We start from the raw sequence: 20,266 nt of genomic DNA, 5'->3' as shown, positions 1-20,266 counted from the left end.
CAAGCCGGGTAGGCTAAATTATCTTCAAATGGCCAGTCCCTCGAGAAATACAGACTCACAGAAAGGCAAGAAAGGGGACACACCAACGTATCGTAGTTGGAGCAACATCAACTTCCCGGGATGCAAGAGATCTGGATCCCAGAAGTCAGGCGCCGGGGATGTGTCCAAGACGCTGATGAACTTGGTCCAGACGCACAACGCAGAATACACAGTAAACCCGGCTGACGGGGTGATTTCGGTAGCCGAATCGGACATAACAAGTACCAATGTCGGGGTTAACGGAAGTGAGGCCAACCCGCGTGCGGGTGCTTATATGCCACAGGGGGAAGAAGAAGAAGAAGTGGACGACCGGTCCACATTCTTCCAGAGACAGTTTGGCGGTATGCTGCAGCCAGGAGTTAACAAATTCTCATTACGCTTGTTTGGGAGCCAAAAAGGAGTAGAAGCCGAGCAGGCTCGGGTTAAGTCATTTGGAGTATGGATTATCCACCCATACAGTGACTTCAGGTAACCGAGAGATTTGATTATGATTAACCCCTGCGATTAACCCCTGCTCTCTCATCAATTGGTTCGTGAATAAACGTTCCTTTGCACCACAAATCCACGATCTCTCACACACAGTACTAGAAACAAGTGGATGACAGTGCTAGACGTGGGGGGGTTAGGTTAATGAGATTATGTGTAAGTAGTGTAAGTGTTAGTAGTGTCAGGGCCCACGTCAGAATCCACGTGAGTTTACTATTCATAAACAATCAGTGAGTAGCCTACGTGGAACAGTTAGCAAATGATAACTGTAGTCAGCTCAGATGGTTCCAAGAGCAGCAGCTGTTGTCATGCTCATAAAGAACATGATAAGGCGATGAAAGGATTTGATTACTGATACAGTGGGTACATACAGTATAGGACTAGATCATCTGGATTAACAGTATACCCTTGGGCCTTGGTGCATGCATGTCTCTCACCCTCTAAAGCAAGAACAAAGAAATACACTGAACTCAACATTTCATGACAGCCCTTTGTGTTCCATTTTTGTGCCCAATATTTCTTGCGCTATAGTTTACTTTGCTTTTAGGAGGATTTATCAGAACACTCTTTTGGCAACACAGTTTATGGAAGATTTCTTAGGTAGGCCTATATTTGGCTCAGCTTCTAATAATAGATTGTATCAAATTTAAACGTTTTTTCCTTTTAAACATCAGGCCGGGAAGAAGGGATAAATGTGGAGGGATTATTGCCCATGAGAACCGAACCCCCATAATTCCAATCCAACTCCTTACTCTCTATTATCTGAGGTGGAGATTACAACAGGCCAGCATTTCCTTTTATTGAGTTCTCTTTAAAGTGGATGAGAGGAAAAAGCTTGTTTTTTCTTTATTTAAAATGGCCTGCTGTTCTGCATATACTATACTGTTAGTGGCTTGCAACAATGGGTTTGCCAGGAAATAATGCTTAATATCTATCTATTTTTAAGGTTGACTTTATGACATTTGTGACAATCATTCGTTTAAAATAATAGGTGTTTCTTTGCAAAATAAGGGCATTACCTTCAACTGTGGGCGTTTCACTTTTATATCAGGAATCAAAAAAGGACATGGCTTTAAAGGTATATTCAGTGATTTCACTTAATTCAAATATCACTTTTTTGTTGTGATAATCCTCCCTACTATAGAGTGTGCTGACCATATAAGGAGTTCCTCCCTGTCCACAGTGAGCCCCTGGGGTCAAAAAACCTTAGGTTTCGTTTTTGGATAGGTGGCCAAGTCTTCATCCAATCAGGAAGAGAGGGGCCTTCTGGCAATCATGATCGAGCAGAGGTGGGCCTTGGTGTGCGTGCTGTTGACCTGTTGCACTTCCCCCCCACTGTAGAGTGTGTGCATGTGCACATCTTGCTACCGGGGATGACCAGGGTTTTTTCCAAATCACCCAAATCACTGAATGCTCCTTTAAAAAAAAAATATATATATATATATATATATATATATCTGTAAAACCCCACACTTGGGGAAAAAATGCCTTTTTTCACAAAGCCACGTATGACCTTTGTGATGATTGGTTCGGTCTCGCTTCCCAAGTTCCTCTGCTCTGGATTTGAGGGCAGAGAGTTCCTATGGAGGAAGATGCGGTCCTGGTTTACACTCACGCACATGTCTTTCTCTCAGTCCGCCCCCCCCCCCCCCCCCACACACACACACACATATCTATTATTACATTTGGGAGAATTCCACACCCACATATTTGTGCCCATGGTGCGCACTACTTTGTGCGTCAGTTCAGGTGGCCAAGTCATACACTGTGACGTATGCGGAGTATGCAGAAGTGCCGTTCACGCCTGTGCTTTGTCGCCGTGATACGTCAATGTCTTGACCTCTGCGTCGTCAACCTAGCGTTGTGGGGTCTGCGACTACTGACCAAGTTGTAGGTGACTCCAGTTGTAGGTGACTAGGAACTCGGCCGGCCTTTCGCCGGTCTCGATTCTAACTCCACGCGTCGTTGTCTCCCTTGCGACGTTGCACTGCAAGTTGTAGTGAGCAAGGAAGTTGTAGTGAGCAAGGAAGGTGTGTTGATGTGAGTAATGAGTGTGATGGATGCACATGGAGAATAGGTTGTAAATGCAGACGGGTGGTAGTTGGAAATAGGGGTGCAAAACGGTTCTGTTATCCCACGGTGTAGTTTGTACCTGGGTCTGGTGCCCATGGTTTGGGTTTGGTTTCGGTACAGAAAAACGTTTATTTTACTTTAATATTAGCTCTTTTTTTCCTTCGTTTTTTCATATTCAGACATATTCCAGTATTTATTGTCAAGGGGGGAAAAGTACCTTTTCGCTGTTATTGCTGTCATTCATTATCATACTCGAGAGGAAAAATGCATCCTACAGGTATGCAGTGCACGCACATGGAGACTGCAGGCAGGGAGAGGGGGGAGGGGGACAGCCGGCCAGGGGGGTGTAAATCATGTCGCACCGAAAAGTTTAGTTTACAATGAAGATCGACATTTAGTCGCTGTAGTCGATGTAATGCTTGCACTATTTCAATAAGAGTTCCTATCTACAGTCATGGAGTATTTTGTTGGGACTTCTGGACATTTCAGACGGAAATTATGTTTATTAAGCTCCTGCTACGACTCTGTGCCTGGAGAGCACAACAACGTCAGGTACAGTATGCTAAACAATATGCGAAAGGGACATACTCCAAGCAAAGTTTGCATCTGATACAGTAGTGTTATTTCTGTCCACTGATCTCCCTTGACGACGCTGTGCAGATGAATGAAGACAGTGCTTGTACTTTGTACTTTCACTTGTCTCTTCAGCAGCATAGCTCACAGATAGCACAAGCTGTCAGACATGCGCGGTGCCTGGTAAATCCATTCTCCGCTGCTGTAAATGCGCGTATGCGTGTGCCCACGTTCCCCACACACACGCGGCAGTAGTCAAAGAGCATGTGCACATATACCCCACACACACACGGCTGTCATGTTATATAAAGACAATTGACACAGTGAATTGACACACGCACAACTGCAGATTATAGGAAAATTGAAATCACAGATTCGTGGAGAATTAAGCGAGAGGGAGAGCTGTCACGCTGTCCTGTCCACTTAATCCCGACCATAGCTGTTTGCCCGTGGTTTTAAGGCCAAACCACACCAATGGGTCGCCATGCAAGTCCTTGCAACCAAACAGTTGCGAGTAGATGCATGGCGACTCATTGGTGTGGTTTGGATTGAACCAGTTGAATCACTTGGGTCGACATGCAACAGGACATATCACACTGCAGGGACGAACGCTAAAACCGTCTCGACCCTTTGGTGTGGTTTGGGCTTTATAAAGAGAAGGTGTTGGCCGTCATGTTTTCACCGGATAGATGATACTTAAATCCAGGTAATGCAGACGGGAATGTAGTTGGCTAGAAACCTACAACAGACTCAGCTGGGAGAGCAGAGCATTGCTGCATAACTTGTCACAACTGGCAGGCAGGAATGAGTGAAGAGCACCTCCCTAGGGTTGGAAACACAGAGGTGGAGCGACTGACGTCAGACTAGAGCATAGAAATACACGGTACTTCCGCATACTGCCCATACGGGCCAGTCTATGACTTGGCGACGCGATTGTGAACAGGGCCGGTGGTGAAACGCAGAGGAGTAAGGAGTGACGTCAGAGGCAGTGTCGCAGTGGTAAATGGGTCTTCCGCTTTCCGAGCACACGTGAGGGACGGTGACATGGACAGTGGATTGTGGCATGTTGACTTCTACCATCATTAGTGTACACTGTACAGGATTATACAAGAGTGGGGAAAGAACACAACTTTGGGGTGAGCTGGTGGATGATGTTAATTCACCAGACAACCCAGTCACCCTTACCCTCTGGGTTCTATTTGTGAGGAAATCCAGAACCCAACCAATAATATAGTCTAAGCCAAAGTTAACTCAATGTTCAACAAGTATGTGTGGCTGAGTGGTGTTTCTTGCTGACCTGGAAGTCAGCAAGAAACATGCTAGGCTGCTTTTTGTTGACTTCTCATCTGCATTTAACACCATACACAAATAAATGAGCAGCCAAAGTTGGAACTGGAACACTGGGTAGTGGGAATTCTCCTAATTGGCTGACAATTTCTGTTTATTAAAGAGCTGGAAAGACAGGACAACTCCCGTCACTGAGCAAACACTATAGCAATCAGAATATAGAACTTTAAACTTGATTTAACCAAAACATATCAGCCTACCTTTAATGAAATGCGAGTTCAGCACCACGGACAGCTCTCATGTAATTTTGAAGCAATCCCTCCATTCAACCACTTTGTCCACACCATGTTGGTGTGCAGCCCAGCAGGGTTGTTACTTAAAGAGATATTGGGCTGTATCATCTGAATAATATGTAGGGCGTGCCGCTGGGGTGGCGCTGTGGTGAAGTGCCTGACCACCACTGTGGAGGCTGGGGGTTCAAATCCACCGTGGTGCATCCGGCCAGTAGGATACAATAGCAGTGACATAGAAGTGTGTGGGAAGGAATACATTGGCATAGCTAGCAATGAAATGGGGGAGAAAAGGGTTAAAACGCAAATGTAAATGATTTGGTGTATCTGTATGACACTCATCGGTATAAAGAGTGAAAAGCATAGCTGACCTCAGACATACTCTGGGGGGGGGGGGGGATCTAGGGCAGAAAAAGAGTGGACTGACTCTGATCCTGAGATCATTGATTCTGGCAGTGAAAAAACATTTATTACTTTTGAAAAACCTTTTAAAATAGTTCAAATAGCCGATCTATAAGCTCACAACGTGTAGATGTAGATCGGCTAGTTGAATATTTTATAAGGTTTTTCAAAATGGTGCAAATTGGCAAATAAGTTTAGGGGTAAGGGGTGGCGCAAGACATAGCCCTTTGTCTTTTGTTGTAAGATATTGGAGCAGAATGTGTTGTATTTCCAAGGGCTCATGTATTTTCCACTGAACGTTGAGGGGTAATTCGAAGAAAAAACATGTTAATTTGGTGTCCCTGTGTACCACAGAAGGAGAGAGAGAAACTGACACAGAAAGAGACAGGGAATCCCTCAATTATAAAGCAACCTGAACCAGGGCTTATGAACATATCCAGACATCGGAGACCATGAACAGGTTGTGTAACATGTACAGACATGTATTGTGACAGTGATAGAGGCTATAACAGTGATATAGTGCTGTGTCACTGTATCACATGTTTATACCTCCGAACTCATGAGACTAGTTAATGTATTGCTAAATTAATCTTCATGAAGATCCTTATATAGGATGGGAATGTTGCTTGCCAATAAACGTGGGAGCAATTCTGACAGTGCCTTTTGAACACTACGTATGTATTACTAATATACATATGTTGTATTTCTATATGTTACATTTCGGAAAACTCAGGGGTTGTGGCTGTGGAAGTAACCTCTGGTCTCTCTGGCTGACAAACTCTAGCTTGTTATACCAGGACTGAAGTGGTCTACATTTTTAATGACAAGAGTTCCTCTGGTAACAGGGTAAGGGTCATTTGGAAATGGGTTGACACACTGTACTTCTGATTGGATGGACTCCTATAAGAGCTTGGTAACAGGCGCGCTCCAATAGTGTAATGTACAATGATTGTATACCTTTCATTCCTGTTTACTTTTTACACCCCAAACAAAGAGGTAGGAGCGCACACCGATAGTGGGGAGGTGTTGACCACGGGAGATAAACTTGAAAAAACAAAATATCACCAAAATAATACTTCATGCACAGACCACACCTATCTTTGATCTTGGCCTTCATTGTGATCTTAACTACATACCTGTAAAGTTTCATGGCTCCATTGCTCGTGCGTGTGACACTATCATGTTGACAGAAAGACAACAACACCAACCAACACCTGGTGAACACCAAGAAGTACTGCAAAGGATTTCTGTGGTAGTTCCACTACAATAGGTGCGCACACACACACACACACACACACACACACACACACACACACACACACACACACACACACACACACACACACACACACACACACACACACACACACACACACACACACACACACCTGTCTGTCTGTATGTCTGTATGTCTGTCTGTCTGTCCCTGCTTTAGTACATTAACCACCGTGACATCCATACTTTGCTTAAAAGAAAAGAAAATTTTACTGATCATTGTTACAATTCCTTGATCTGATATTGTTTGAGGGGCGATAGCCCCTCCTACGTATTTCCAGTATATCCAGCACAATGTTTGTGTAAACACAAACATTGAATGCCTTTGACAATGAATGGCCAGTTTTGAGTAACATTGTGTAAACACAAACATTGAAGACAAAAGTGAGGACACAAATTGTGATTACCCGGAATGAGATGATGATGTATGACGATGTATGATGATAAGAGCGCCCCTCACTTCACACAGGTGTGATTGTTTTTTATTTTGTTTGGTTTTGTTAGTTCAAGGGGGTAGGGAGGAATCCAGCCTAGGTCTTCCAGCATTGCACTAGGCACTAACAGTGCCTCTAGAAAAGATAGTTAAAGCTGTTTCCTAATTTTCCTTCTCTACGTTTTCTCAATCAGTCTACAAAAGTAAACCCAAACCCAAATATCTTTTAAAAGAAGAAGAAAAAAGACATCCTTTACAAACAACTTTAATATTTGTAGGATGATGTCTTTGTAGTGGTGTAGAGGTGAGAGAATTACTTAATGTCACTCACCAGATTAAACCGTATACCTAATTGACCGGAGTCACCCAGGGGTCTGGAGTGGACCCTCCTTTTCCCCTCTACACCAAATCTAAAAAGAATAACCAATCTAAAAGCTCACAATGCTTGCAATATAATGCGAGCTTGTAGATCTGCTAGTTTGCTATAATATAAAGGCTTGGCGGTGCAACATATGTGTGAGGGCCGTGTAGGTTGAAAGTGGTTAATTAATGTATGTTTGCAGACAAGAGCACACAACATCTATAATGTGTCACATGTATTGTAGAAAAGGGGACCGAGAAACACTAAAATCTGATGAATCTGCTAAAACAAATGTTCAGAGGTGGAAAATAATAATGATGCAAAAATAACTGAATTTGAGGTTCTACGCAAATGCTAGGGGGTGGCAATTGCCATCACCTGTGATCCCAAATGATGCCCCTGCCAACCTCCAACCCCTGTGCTGTGTAGGTTCTACTGGGACCTAGTGATGCTCTTGCTGATGATGAGCAACCTAGTAATCCTGCCATGGGGTATCACCTTCTTTGAGGACCAGAACACCCTGCCGTGGATCTCCTTCAATGTCATCTCCGACACACTTTTCCTGATGGACCTGCTGTTCAACTTCCGCACGGGCATCCTCGAGGAGGAAAGCAGCCACATCGTCCTGGACCCCGTGTTGATCCGCCGCGCCTACCTGCGCACCTGGTTCATGGTGGACTTTGTCTCCTCGATCCCCGTCGACTACATCTTCCTCATTGTGGATCTTGAGTCTCGGATGGATTCCACTGACGTGTACCGCTCGGCCCGCGCCCTCCGCATTTTGCGCTTCACCAAGATCCTCAGCCTGCTGCGGCTGCTGCGACTCTCCCGTCTCATCCGCTACATCCACCAATGGGAGGAGGTGAGCAGGGCAAAGGGGGGAGAGAGAGACAGAATTGAGAGACAGAGAAAAAGTTTGCAATATTACGTAATTATAAGTATATACTGTATAATTATAATGGAAATCCAGTAAATAATCATTGCTAATATATATATATATATATATATATATATATATATATATATATATATATATATATATATAAGTCATGTAATTATTATCCTTTATATCCACTAGTGGGAGGAGATGTATTGAGGAGTTTGATTGGAGTAGAACAGATTAGAGTAAAGTGAATGGTGATTTGTTATGCAACAAACAATACAAAAAACACATTGCAGATTGCAGTGCAAAGCACAGCACAGGACGATTACAGCATATGCACACGAGGGAGGGAGATAAAAAATAAATAGAGAGATAAAGAGTGCATAAGATTTATTATTCTAAACAAGCAAAGTAATTTGTCACTCAACTTAATCCCCCAGCCTAACGTCTCATTTGTCCTGCATGTCTCGGTCAGATTTGCCATATGACCTATGACCTGGCCAGTGCGGTGGTGCGTATAGTCAACCTGATTGGCATGATGTTTCTGCTGTGCCACTGGGATGGCTGTATGGCCTTTATGGTACCCATGCTGCAGGACTTCCCTCCAGACTGCTGGGTCGCAAGGAGCAACATCGTGGTGAGTAGGCTGCCAGTGACATCACTAGAGCAACATAGTGGTGAGTAGGCTGCCAGTGACATCACTAGAGCAACATAGTGGTGAGTAGGCTGCCAGTGACATCACTAGAGCAACATAGTGGTGAGTAGGCTGCCAGTGACATCACTAGAGCAACATAGTGGTGAGTAGGCTGCCAGTGACATCACTCGAGCAACATAGTGGTGAGTAGGCTGCCAGTGACATCACTAGAGCAACATAGTGGTGAGTAGGCTGCCAGTGACATCACTAGAGCAACATAGTGGTGAGTAGACTGCCAGTGACATCACTAGAGCAACATAGTGGTGAGTAGGCTGCCAGTGACATCACTAGAGCAACATAGTGGTGAGTAGGCTGCCAGTGACATCACTCGAGCAACATAGTGGTGAGTAGGCTGCCAGTGACATCACTAGAGCAACATAGTGGTGAGTAGGCTGCCAGTGACATCACTAGAGCAACATTGTGGTGAGTAGGCTGCCAGTGACATCACTAGAGCAACATAGTGGTGAGTAGGCTGCCAGTGACATCACTAGAGCAACATAGTGGTGAGTAGGCTGCCAGTGACATCACTAGAGCAACATAGTGGTGAGTAGGCTGCCAGTGACATCACTAGAGCAACATAGTGGTGACACTGGTGAGTAGAGTAGGGTGCCAGTGTCATTACAATCATGTAGTGGCAGTAACTCACATAATATTCCGGTTACTTTTTGAAAAGCCCATGGAGAAAATTAATGCGGAATCATTTCCTGGGCTACTCGTCGTTCTGAAAGGGGGCGGGACTGCGACGCTCTATAATGTGCTATTACAAGAATCCAGAACATGACAGTTGAGTAGGGTGCCTATGAACCTATGAGCCTGGTGAGTAGGGTGCTGTGCCAGTGACATGACATCACTATGTGATGGTGCGTTCACACGTGCAGTTGAAATTATGCAAAGAAACGAGTCTTGATTTGTTGAGTTGATTTGGAGCAGCTACATGCATCGTTGTGTCTTTGCAATGTCATGTCGCTGGCTTCCATTGACAATGAATTGTAGACTGCATCATTTAATCTGCCCCGTGTGAACGCAACATGAGCCTGGACGCATGAGGTTAAATTATGTGATTTAAGAGGTAGAGCTTGCACACCAGTAAAGGATTTACTTTATTTGCGACAACGTTTCGAGCCTTAGGGTCAGATCAATTCCGTGATCCTGTGAATCCTTTACCTGGAAAATTGTGTGCGGGCTCTACATCTCAATATTACTGTGTGTAAATAGGTATGCTTTGGAGCTCCTTTATTCCCAGTTGCCAAGAAAACCAAGTGCTTTACATTCAGTAAGACAGTACTTAATATTTATCTTTTTGTTTGCTAGTTTATTTTTCTTCTTTTTTTCATAATATCCATTTTTATTAACTTCACTAGTAAGACCACACCTCTACTTAAGTTTGACAATTTATTGAAACGAAATGAGATGAATGTGGAATGGGATGAGGAACCTAAGTTGCTCTACTCGAGGAGCAGTCGGTCGTCACTGCTCCGTCACTGCCCACCTGGAATCCTAGAGAAATAGAGAAAGAAGGAAGAAGAGCAAGAATCAAGGAGGAAGGAGGAGGTTGGGGTGGAGGAGGAAATTAATAGCAGAAATAGCCGATCTACAAGCGCAGTACTCACATGTTTGGTCTGATCAAACAAGCCGGTTGCAGAGATCGCAGGTGTATTTATACTGTGGTGATTGCAAATCAAATGGTGATTGGAGGCAGCTGTAGTGGATACGGGTGATTGTGAAGGCATTGTGATGAGTGAAGGCAGAATGGTGAAATCACCCCTCAACTATATCTGCCAGAAATATGGGGAGGGGATGGGGAGGATATGGCCTTAATACTATTACTCCCTGGACTGCACCATCTTGGATCAGCGTGTGCACGCGCTCGCACGTGCTCGCACGCGCTCGCACGCGCTCGCACACTTTCAGTCTCCAAATCCCCCTCCCAGGCGGCATTTCTGGTCTAAACAACGCTTATTGCACGGATTGCATGGATCTTCAAAATAACGGGGCGATATCCTGGCATATAGTAATCATTCTTTAACTAATCGCGGCGGGGATTGTTTTCCCATAACTCCACATTCTTTCAATTCATCATCACATCTATTCCACAGCTTGACACCCTTTGGAATAGATGTGATGATGAATTGAAAGAATGTGGAGTTATGAGTAAACTTAAGATTTTTTCACCCGCATGCTGAGTGAAGCAAGTGTGGTAGATAGGGTAACCTCGCGCCAGACTTTCCACCTCAGAGGAACCTAAGTCTGGTCTGTGTTCCATGTATACCAAACGAACTATTCCAAGAAGTACTTGAAGAAACTTGTCGGATTCATACGCCGCATAAAGGCTTTTATTGGGTAAAAATGTCACTTGTTCATGTTCATCTATTAACTTTTTTCTGTTGTAGCACAATTTCTGCCAGTCATCTCACTTCCCTTATTTTAATTGTTTTTCAGAACGCCACATGGGAAGTCCAGTATTCCTATGCCCTGTTCATGGCCATGAGCCACATGCTGTGTATAGGATACGGTGCCAATCCCCCAGAAGGCATAAGTGATGTTTGGCTAACCATAATGAGTATGATTGTGGGAGCCACCTGTTATGCCATGTTCCTGGGTCATGCTACAAACCTGGTCCAATCCTTGGATGCATCACGTCGTCAGTATCAGGATAAGGTATTCATTTTGTAGCCTACTATAGGTTTTTATATTGCACAGTACAATTCAGAACAGTATTGCATAGATACATGATTGGATGCTTCCTTTACCTTCACTGCGGCATAATAATAATAATAATAATAATAATAATAATAATAATAATAATAATAATAATAATAATAATAAAAACTAGAAAATGTTTTACCTTGCCCTTATGACCTTGACCTTTTCAACCCCATCAACGTGAGTTTGGGGAGCCTTCTGTTCATTGCCATCATATTTCATGGATTTTTGCCATTCCTTTTGTTAACTGACTTGTTTCATAAGCAGAGATAACGAAACATGTCAATGATCCAGGTACACATTCCAAACATTTGGACCTATACATGCTGCTTTACCAGTACAGTTAACAGTACTGTACCTTACCAGCTCCAGGCCCAGGGTTTATGTCCAAAATGGCTATTATTTTATAGGACTGTTATGTTTGTAGTTGTACCTTATGCGCAGGATGTCAAATGCCTGGGGAATATACTAATATTATCTAATGGGCTTTGACCCTTTACAGCAGGGATAGGCAAATGGTCTTCTGGCAATCTGGGAGCCAGAAAGTATTCTGATTCGATCCCTGCTACTTTCTAAGTGTCTCTGTCTTTGGACGCCTTTGATCTTGAAAAAAAAGTTAATCATCTCTTTGGGGGGGAGCCTGCTAAGCATTCTCTCAAGTTTCATGATAATCTGCCGATCTGTTCTCAAAGTTATCTTGCTAACCAACAAACACACTTTACACACAAACTAACCGACTGCGCCAATTACAATACCCTGCCATCTAAATTACAATACCCTGCCATCTAAATTACAATACCCTGCCATCTAAATTACAATACCCTGCCTTCTAAATGACTGAACGTAACCTAAGTTATTGGTTAACAGAATGTTTTTGTTCATCTGAAATTGCATATAAATTAAGCATTAACCATGTGTTTCACACAAATGTTTTCAGTATAAGCAGGTGGAGCAGTACATGTCATTCCACAAGCTGCCAGCTGACCTGAGACAGCGGATTCATGACTACTATGAGCACCGCTTCCAAGGCAAAATGTTTAATGAGGACAGTATCCTTGGAGAGCTCAGCGACCCACTGAAAGAGGTCTTTTACACTTCAAAACTATGGGTTCAACTATGGCCTCAATAAACACACACACACACACACACACACACACACACACACACACACACACACACACACACACACACACACACACACACACACACACACACACACACACACACACACACACACACACACACACACACACACACACACACACACACACTTCTTATTTCTAGCCTGACATAGCTTCTAAATACCTCCTGTCTTCCATTTTTCATCAATAGGAGATAGTCAGCTTCAACTGCCGTGGGCTGGTGGCCAACATGCCACTGTTTGCCAACACCGACCCTCATTTTGTGACAGTGATTCTCACCAAGCTGCAGTTTGAAGTATTTCAACCTTTGGATTTAATCATACGGGAAGGAACTCTAGGCCGTAAAATGTACTTCATCCAACATGGCTGTGTGACTGTCTTGGCGCGTGGCCTAAACGAGCAAAATCTCAGCGATGGAGCCTACTTTGGGGGTAAGTAGGCTGTTTACATGCCTCCAACAGCTGTAACTGGCATACATTCACACTAGCCTAAACTATTAAGATTCCCCTGGCAGATTGCTCTATATAGCATACATATACACTGTAAAACTCCTCCCATAAAGTGACTGTCTTCCCTCTGTGGCACAGAGATATGCCTGCTAACCCCAGGAAGGCGAACAGCCAGTGTGAGAGCAGAAAGCTACTGCCGCCTGTACTCCCTCAGCGTGGACAGCTTCAATGAGGTTCTGGAGGAGCATCCATTGATACGAAGCGCATTTGAGAATGTGGCCGACCGCCTGGAGTTGTGTCAATCGCGGAAACCCAGCATTATATCGCGGAGACCCAGCCTTGTCCCCTTCACCGGCCATCAACAGACAGAGAGAACAGTGGAGAACACCTTGTAAACAGTTCCCCAGGCTGTGTGTTCACTGCATGGGAATCCCTCTTCTCTGCACTGGGTTCTTTATCATGTTCTTTTCATTTAAAAGAAAATATGCTGGGGCACTATGGCACAGTCGGTAGCGCTGTCGCCTCACAGCTACAAGGTCCCAGGTTTGATTCCCGCCGGGGACGCTGTGGGCGCGGGGGCGTGTTCTCTCCCCTGTGTCATTAGCACCCATACCCTATAGGTGGGGTTGATGAAAGGGCCTTGTGGAGTTTGCATCATGTTCTCCCCATGTCCCCTAGGGTAGGTACAGTGGTGGAAAAAGTACTCAAATGTTTTACTTAAGTAAAAGTATCAATACTGCAATGTAGATGTACTCCGTTACAAGTAGAAGTCCCGTATTCAAAATGTACTCAAGTAAAAGTACAAAAGTATCTGCATCAAAATGTAAAAGTAAAAGTACTCATATTGCAGAATGTCCCATTTCACAAGTTCAAAATGTGTAAAAAATGTTTTGAAAATAGCCGGTCTACAAGCTCATAATGCATTGCATTGCGACGCATTGTGAGCTTGTAGATCTGCTATTTTCAAATGGCCAAAATGTATATAGGGTTGAAGTGGTTAATTCTTTCTAGTCAAAATTAAAATTTCCAAAGTAACTAGTAACTTAAAGGACAACTTTAGTTTTTTTCATTTGCAGCTTTCTTTCGTTTTAGGGATTTTAGCTTTTTTTGGCGATGTTAAATTAAAATACATAAATAAATAAGAGAATATGCTGATGTGCATTGCCGACAGTCATTAAAGTGCTTTTCTTTTTTTTTAATGCTTAGAGCATCATAGGAAAGATGTTAAAATATTTGTAACTTTTAGCATAAAAATACTGCTTTCTACAGTTGCTTCACTAATGACATAGCCTAGCAACCTATCAGAACCAGCTCTGTTTAGCACGAAACCTAAATACACGTGTTGGTGGATGTCTTAAGCCTGATTTACTTTGTTGCACGACAGAGCATAAATTAGGCATCATGTTCACTAGTAAAAGTCCACACCACTCCTGATGATTTTGACATGTGAATGGAATGTAAAATACAAATGCAGGTGAGGCAAGGAAAGCAGGGAAGGATCAAGAGATGTACGTCACTGCGGCCTGTGAGGGTGAGAGGACTGGGGGAGAGAGTCAGCAGAGAGCGAGAGGGACTGGTAATGGAGTGAAGGGTAGAGAGTGTGTGTTTGTGTGTGTGTGTGTGGGGAGGGGGGGGGGGCAGAAAGGTATTTATTCTGTGGTTAAGTGTTTAAGGATTTAGAGGGTGGTCTTATCTCCTGAACTTTGTCAACTTCATTTTGTCACATTTTGAATGCCTAAGCTAATGCATATTTAATTGTAACAGATTTTCAGCAGAAAAAGGTGATGCATCGGAAATCTGTTTTTTTTTCTCGTTTTAGTTTCTTGTTTTCAGACATGTTTGTATTACTGATTTTAAATATAGACTTAACTCATGTCTCATGTATGATGGACTTTGAGTTATATAATGGTCAACTTGACTTTGCAAATGCCCTTATGATTTTTTTCTTTTTTTTATGGACTGAAAGTTTACATGATCTTTAATGTTTTGACTGAACAGTCAAAACATTGTGTTCCAAGTGTCACTTGGAAGTTTTGTAGGCTATTTGTTTCCTTTTTTAAGAAATTGCTTTTTTGGAGCTATGCAAGAGCTCATAGAATAGAGGTAGCAAACAAGAAGACACAACTGGGACATTTAATCACAAAGCATTAAATAACTTTTTGAAATGATAGTTCAATAGGCACAGATAAGCTGCAGTGATGTAAGTGATGCTTGCAAGGTCTAGATAATCTATACACAGTTATCCTTTGCTACCTTTTGGGATGCGGCAAGGCAAGTTATGCTTTTCATTCAATTCAACATTCTAAAGACCTAAAGCAATACAACATAATAATAATTACTAATGTAAGAATAATCATCATCATCATGTATTTTATGCATTTATTTATTTATTGAACTGTAATCTGAGTTCATATGAGTTTATTATGTTGTTAACTCAACTGATGGCATTTCACTGCTTTGCTGGCTGCCACATAATGCCAAAGATGTGCATTTTCTCCACAAAATCAGATTGAAATCAGAATGAGATGATCACCAGTAGACTGATAAACATTTGTGTAATAAGACTATATTGACTGAGCCAAGCAACCGAAAGGTCTCTCATCACTGTTTCAAACCTTTGTGTGTTTTAGTATAGTGTCTTTTCTTTTTGTAGTAGATTACATTATTCAAATTCAGACTCTCAGGTAATTTTAAGTTTTCCCTTCATCATAGCCTATAAAATATTGTTTCTTGCAATAAATGCAAATATCACTGTGAATGGACTGTATAAAATGTGTTGAAGACTATTGCTTTTGATCTAATACACATCAACTGTTCATAATTTGTGCTTTACCATTTTCATGTTTCAACTCATTTTGAAGAAGTCCACATAACTTATTGAAGGCTAATGTGTAAATAATACTAAATATACTTATTTCTGCCCCTTTGAATTGAAAATATAAAGAATATATTTCTCTATGCTGATTTTAAGGACTAATAAGTGCTCTCTCACACACGCATGCATGCACTTCCATAGATGCAATGGTGAATGGGTGCGTATTATTCTGGTTATGGCTTTTCAGAGGACAGTGTTACTTGAGGACAGGAGGAGACAGGAAGTTCTACCAGTAAACTAGTTTTTTATTTGTCAACGTAGCTTCAATAGTTGTGAACAATGGAAAAGGAATGTGAGTCAAAAATAAAGATAATTATGTAGTACATGATGAGTGATTATGAAGGGCATGGCTGGATTTAAAGGAATGGAGTGTCACAATAGTTGACTAACTTTAGGTGCAGTAGTTATTATTATTGGAAACGTTGAAACACTTTCTCTCAACTGACGAAAATGTGCTTTACTTGTCCAGTTCTGCTAATCTGAGTTCCCAGAAGTTTTATTTTTCGCCACTTGTTCTGCTCTCCATTGCCTTGGTGGTCCTTCTCAACAGATAACATGCCATGTTTTTTCAAAAGTTATCAGTCTCCCCAAATCCACCAGAATACTGGAAATTACATCTACTCTGTTAAACGTTAGGGGGGGGCATAACTCTATGGGGCAGACCCCCCCCCCATCAGTGTCCCCCCCCTATAAATAACTGTACCCCCATAATCCACCAGAATACTGGAAGTGACATCTACTCTAGCCTGACATCTAAGTAGCCTACTTAAATCATATTGGATGTTAAGTGTTAAGAAACATCAGAAAACATGTTGTTCTCATGCCTCACATGCATAACATTGTCCCATGATCAAAATCATAGTGGGATGAAGCCATCTACCTCTTGACATGCACTTACTGTATATGAATATACTTTTTAAATTGATCCTTGTATCTATTCCTACAGCAATATTGGCATTTTGTGATCTCATAGAGCTTGCATGAATAGATCTTTATTAGATCCTTTACTTATTTTTCACCTAAGAATGCACAAGCAATGGCAGTAAATGAGTTGCAGTAAAGCAAACGTAACTTATGAATGCACTTTAACCATTTTAACATGTAAAGTTTTATTGGGCAAAAAAAACAAACAAGAAAACCATAACATAAATAAAAATGTGTAGTAAAAGGTTTAAACAGGTTTAGAAATTTTGTATACAACTTTATACAGACAAGGTTTCATCATAAGCGAATAAAGTAACGCAGGTCACAAGAAATTACAAACTCAATTTAAATAAAACAATTCAAATCAATAGTACACACTGCATTCCAGATTCAGAAGAGCACGACAAACCCCTCCAGTGAAAATATCAGAGGCTGGGTCGTGTCCTTGTTACATGCATATGCCAGTTGTGAGCTAAGGAGTTTCATTATCCATGCGATTTTACCAAAACTCTGACCCGTTCTTTCAAAACGATGACTGGCGGAAATATGACCGATGCCATCGGCTATCCTAGAAGGCTAGCACCTCATCAAGGGTGTTGTGAATTTAAGATTGATTGATGTAGGTTTTGACTATGAAAAACTGTGCTTAGAAAATAATAAAGTTCTTTATGTGAAACATCGAGGAAAGGACTTCATGTAAAACAATGGACAGTTGTAGGATTTCACAACTAAAGTCTTCAAACATTAGCTCGTTTCATATAATATTCTATTTTGTTTTGCCACTGAGGTAGTACACCCATCAGACAACAGATAGAGTGGTGGAAGTAACAATAACATGAAACTAAAGAAAAAGGAAAAGCAAGGAAAACTAATTCGGGGGCATTTAATCACTTTGAGTTTCACTACCAAACAAAGCAAGTTATAAGTTCCACAAGCATGTTGAATAGCATTTATTATTTATTCAGTGTACAAAAATACAAATCCTGAAAAAGATTTAAAAGGGAGCAATAAGCCGTGTAACATTACTATATTATCTTTTTACAGCCTGCAGACATCCCTCCCTTATAGACCTTAAACAAAAAAACAACAAAACATTAACAAACAATTGCATAACTAGTGGGATAAAAACATTTTGTTCACAGCATCTCTCTGCTGTTTCAACTAAAATAAAGACTTTACGACTGAGTGACAGGGAAAGACAGGAGGGATGGAAGCAACTTCCATTAAGCAAACATTTAAAACCCTACATGAAATAGAACTTGTGTGAAAGGCATCTCCATAACCAAAGCAAAATACAACAGACAAGAATGAAACTCCCTGCTCACTTGAAAATGTGGGGAGAGGGAAGAAACATAGCTGCACTAAAACTTGTACAAGAGGGCTTGAATCCAGCGTGTTGCACTTTGTTCTGAAGAAAAAAAGCAGTCTCACTTTTGTTGACTATGTACAGCTGCCAATGTCAGCAGAGATGAACACAAGAGAGTTTAAGGTGCAAGAATCAGTCTCATCCCATTCTATTATAACCTATATACAGACACATGTGCTGAGAATTTTCTCTCTTTAAAACAGAGCAAAGTGAGAAAGAACTGCAGTTAGGCGTTTCAGCCATCATTTGCAGTGAGTATTAACCATCGTCAGAGTAGAGGCAGGTGACGATGGCCCCCCAGTTCCAGCCGAGGACATTCATAAAAATTGAAAAGCAATGAGTCAAAGATGGCCTGTGACAATATAAACGTCCAAAAATACTGCAGGATCACTGGATAGCATGCAGCTCCTCGCAGACCAACATCCCAGTAGTTTCAGCCACTGAATCACATGAATAATCTTTCATACCAAGCCAAACCAAACGGCTCCCATTTGGTTTGTGTTACTGAGGATAGTTTCTCAATGGAATGTGGTGGTGGTGGTGGTGGGGGTCGGGGTGGGGGTGGGGGGGAGATTATGCCATCCATGCAACCAGTCTAACAGACCATTTTCTTCAGGGAGTATCACAGATTGCACTATAATTTAAAAATAGCCTCTTGTTCTCCAGGCAACATGGTCTGGTAAATCAACAAATTCTTCAGTCATTCGCACACTTTCACAAAGATTTTAAGATAGAATGTGAATGAAAATCTGAATCAAAGTTGGTGAAACTTTCCCACCTTGTGACCCCACTTTTATGGCTATGAAGACGATGTTATACTCAATACAAATTGGATAGCATTCAGTGAGAATTTGTTTCTCTTGAAATATTTAACAATGTTCAGTAGAAAACATTTTCGCGGAGAACCGTTTCATCTGGAACTAAGGTATACACCTAAACATCCTTGCCTCCGTTTATATGTGCAAGGATGCCACACAGACTGGTTCAAGTGCAGTGGCTTAACTACCGTTCCTCCACAGTTAATCTCCCATATATTCAAGTAATTCAAGCAAGATGGCTGTCATGGTCATGCGCCATGTCCTAGTTGAGGAAGCGGCGGCAGCGCCTCGTGCTGCAGTTGCAGTGCAGCTTGTTGTCGGCGTCCTCGATGGGGAACTTGTAGTCATAGGTGAGCTCCTCGCCTCTGTAAATCTTCCTCAGGGCGAGGATGACGATGTGCTTGTGGCCCTCTACGCTGATGACACGGGAGTAGCAGTTGGGCTCGCATGAGTGGTTGATGAAGCGCGCCGCGTTGCCGTGCATGGTGGCATCCACCACCTCAAAGTCGTCGATGCGGAACATGTAGCAGCCAATACCCTGATGGATGCCATGAGAAGAGCAGTGTTGAGTGAGAATCTTTGTTTGACTTTTATGACCAGTAATTTTTTAACACTTTAATTTATAATTTATCCATTAAAGGACCACTTCACAACCTATCTTCATATAATAGGTCCTTACTAATAATCATAATTTCTACTCTGTCTGTGTCTCATAGGAGGGCTGTGGGCAGTTCAGAAACCCGTCCACCAGTGACATCATCGATGGGGAGTCCAAGCTAATAGAAACTGCAGGCTTTCTAGTCCTGAAAAGTTGCAATACTATAATGGAAGCAATCGTTCTCACGATAATACAAATCTAAATATTTTTCTAAAGAAATCTTGTTTAATAAAATATCTGCCTAACGATGATGTCACTGGTGGACGGGTTTCTGAACTGCCCACAGCCTAGATCTACAAGCTCGAGCTTGTAGATCTGCTATTTTTCAACAGCTGAAGTCTAAACTAATGGTTAAAGTGGTTAAACGCTAAGGCGACACAGATGCATCCTTAGGTCTAAATGGATTAAAAGATAATTATTTGCATATCATGAACATGCTGTACAAATGCCAAGTAGAAGTGATGCCTGCTTAACCCATTAAAATCTGAGGACAATTCTATAAATGCCCTCAAAAATCAGTAGCTCTCACACTTTC

General features: G+C 42.1%; 3 protein-coding genes across 3 annotated transcripts in view; 1 reads left to right on the top strand and 2 right to left on the bottom strand.

The window, feature by feature from the left end:
• Positions 1-7,842, bottom strand: part of LOC306938020 (IgGFc-binding protein-like) — a 39,446-nt gene extending 31,604 nt beyond the window's left edge. Inside the window, exon 1 of the mRNA XM_079522043.1 lies at positions 7,718-7,842. The gene's annotated coding sequence lies outside the window, so the exon portion shown is untranslated. The remainder of the gene's footprint in view (positions 1-7,717) is intronic.
• hcn3 (hyperpolarization activated cyclic nucleotide-gated potassium channel 3) lies at positions 347-13,485 on the top strand (the record flags this gene model as incomplete). The annotated part of the gene is made up of 7 exons (XM_079522042.1): positions 347-507; positions 7,649-8,081; positions 8,578-8,739; positions 11,236-11,454; positions 12,437-12,583; positions 12,832-13,072; positions 13,229-13,485. Exons 1-7 carry the CDS (start codon positions 383-385, stop codon positions 13,483-13,485), a joined length of 1,584 nt encoding a protein of 527 aa, XP_079378168.1. The 5' UTR covers positions 347-382.
• Positions 13,486-17,824: 4,339 nt separating this feature from the next.
• Positions 17,825-20,266, bottom strand: part of kmt2ba (lysine (K)-specific methyltransferase 2Ba) — a 38,051-nt gene continuing 35,609 nt past the window's right edge. Inside the window, exon 36 of the mRNA XM_079523241.1 lies at positions 17,825-19,611. Coding sequence (XP_079379367.1) covers positions 19,336-19,611 — 276 coding nt within the window. The 3' untranslated portion in view covers positions 17,825-19,335. The remainder of the gene's footprint in view (positions 19,612-20,266) is intronic.

The sequence above is a fragment of the Electrona antarctica genome (assembly GCF_951216825.1).
Source record: "Electrona antarctica genome assembly, chromosome: 15".
Lineage (NCBI taxonomy): Eukaryota > Metazoa > Chordata > Actinopteri > Myctophiformes > Myctophidae > Electrona > Electrona antarctica.
The sequence above is the reverse complement of the archived record's forward strand: the minus strand, read 5'-3'. Positions and strand labels throughout refer to the sequence as shown.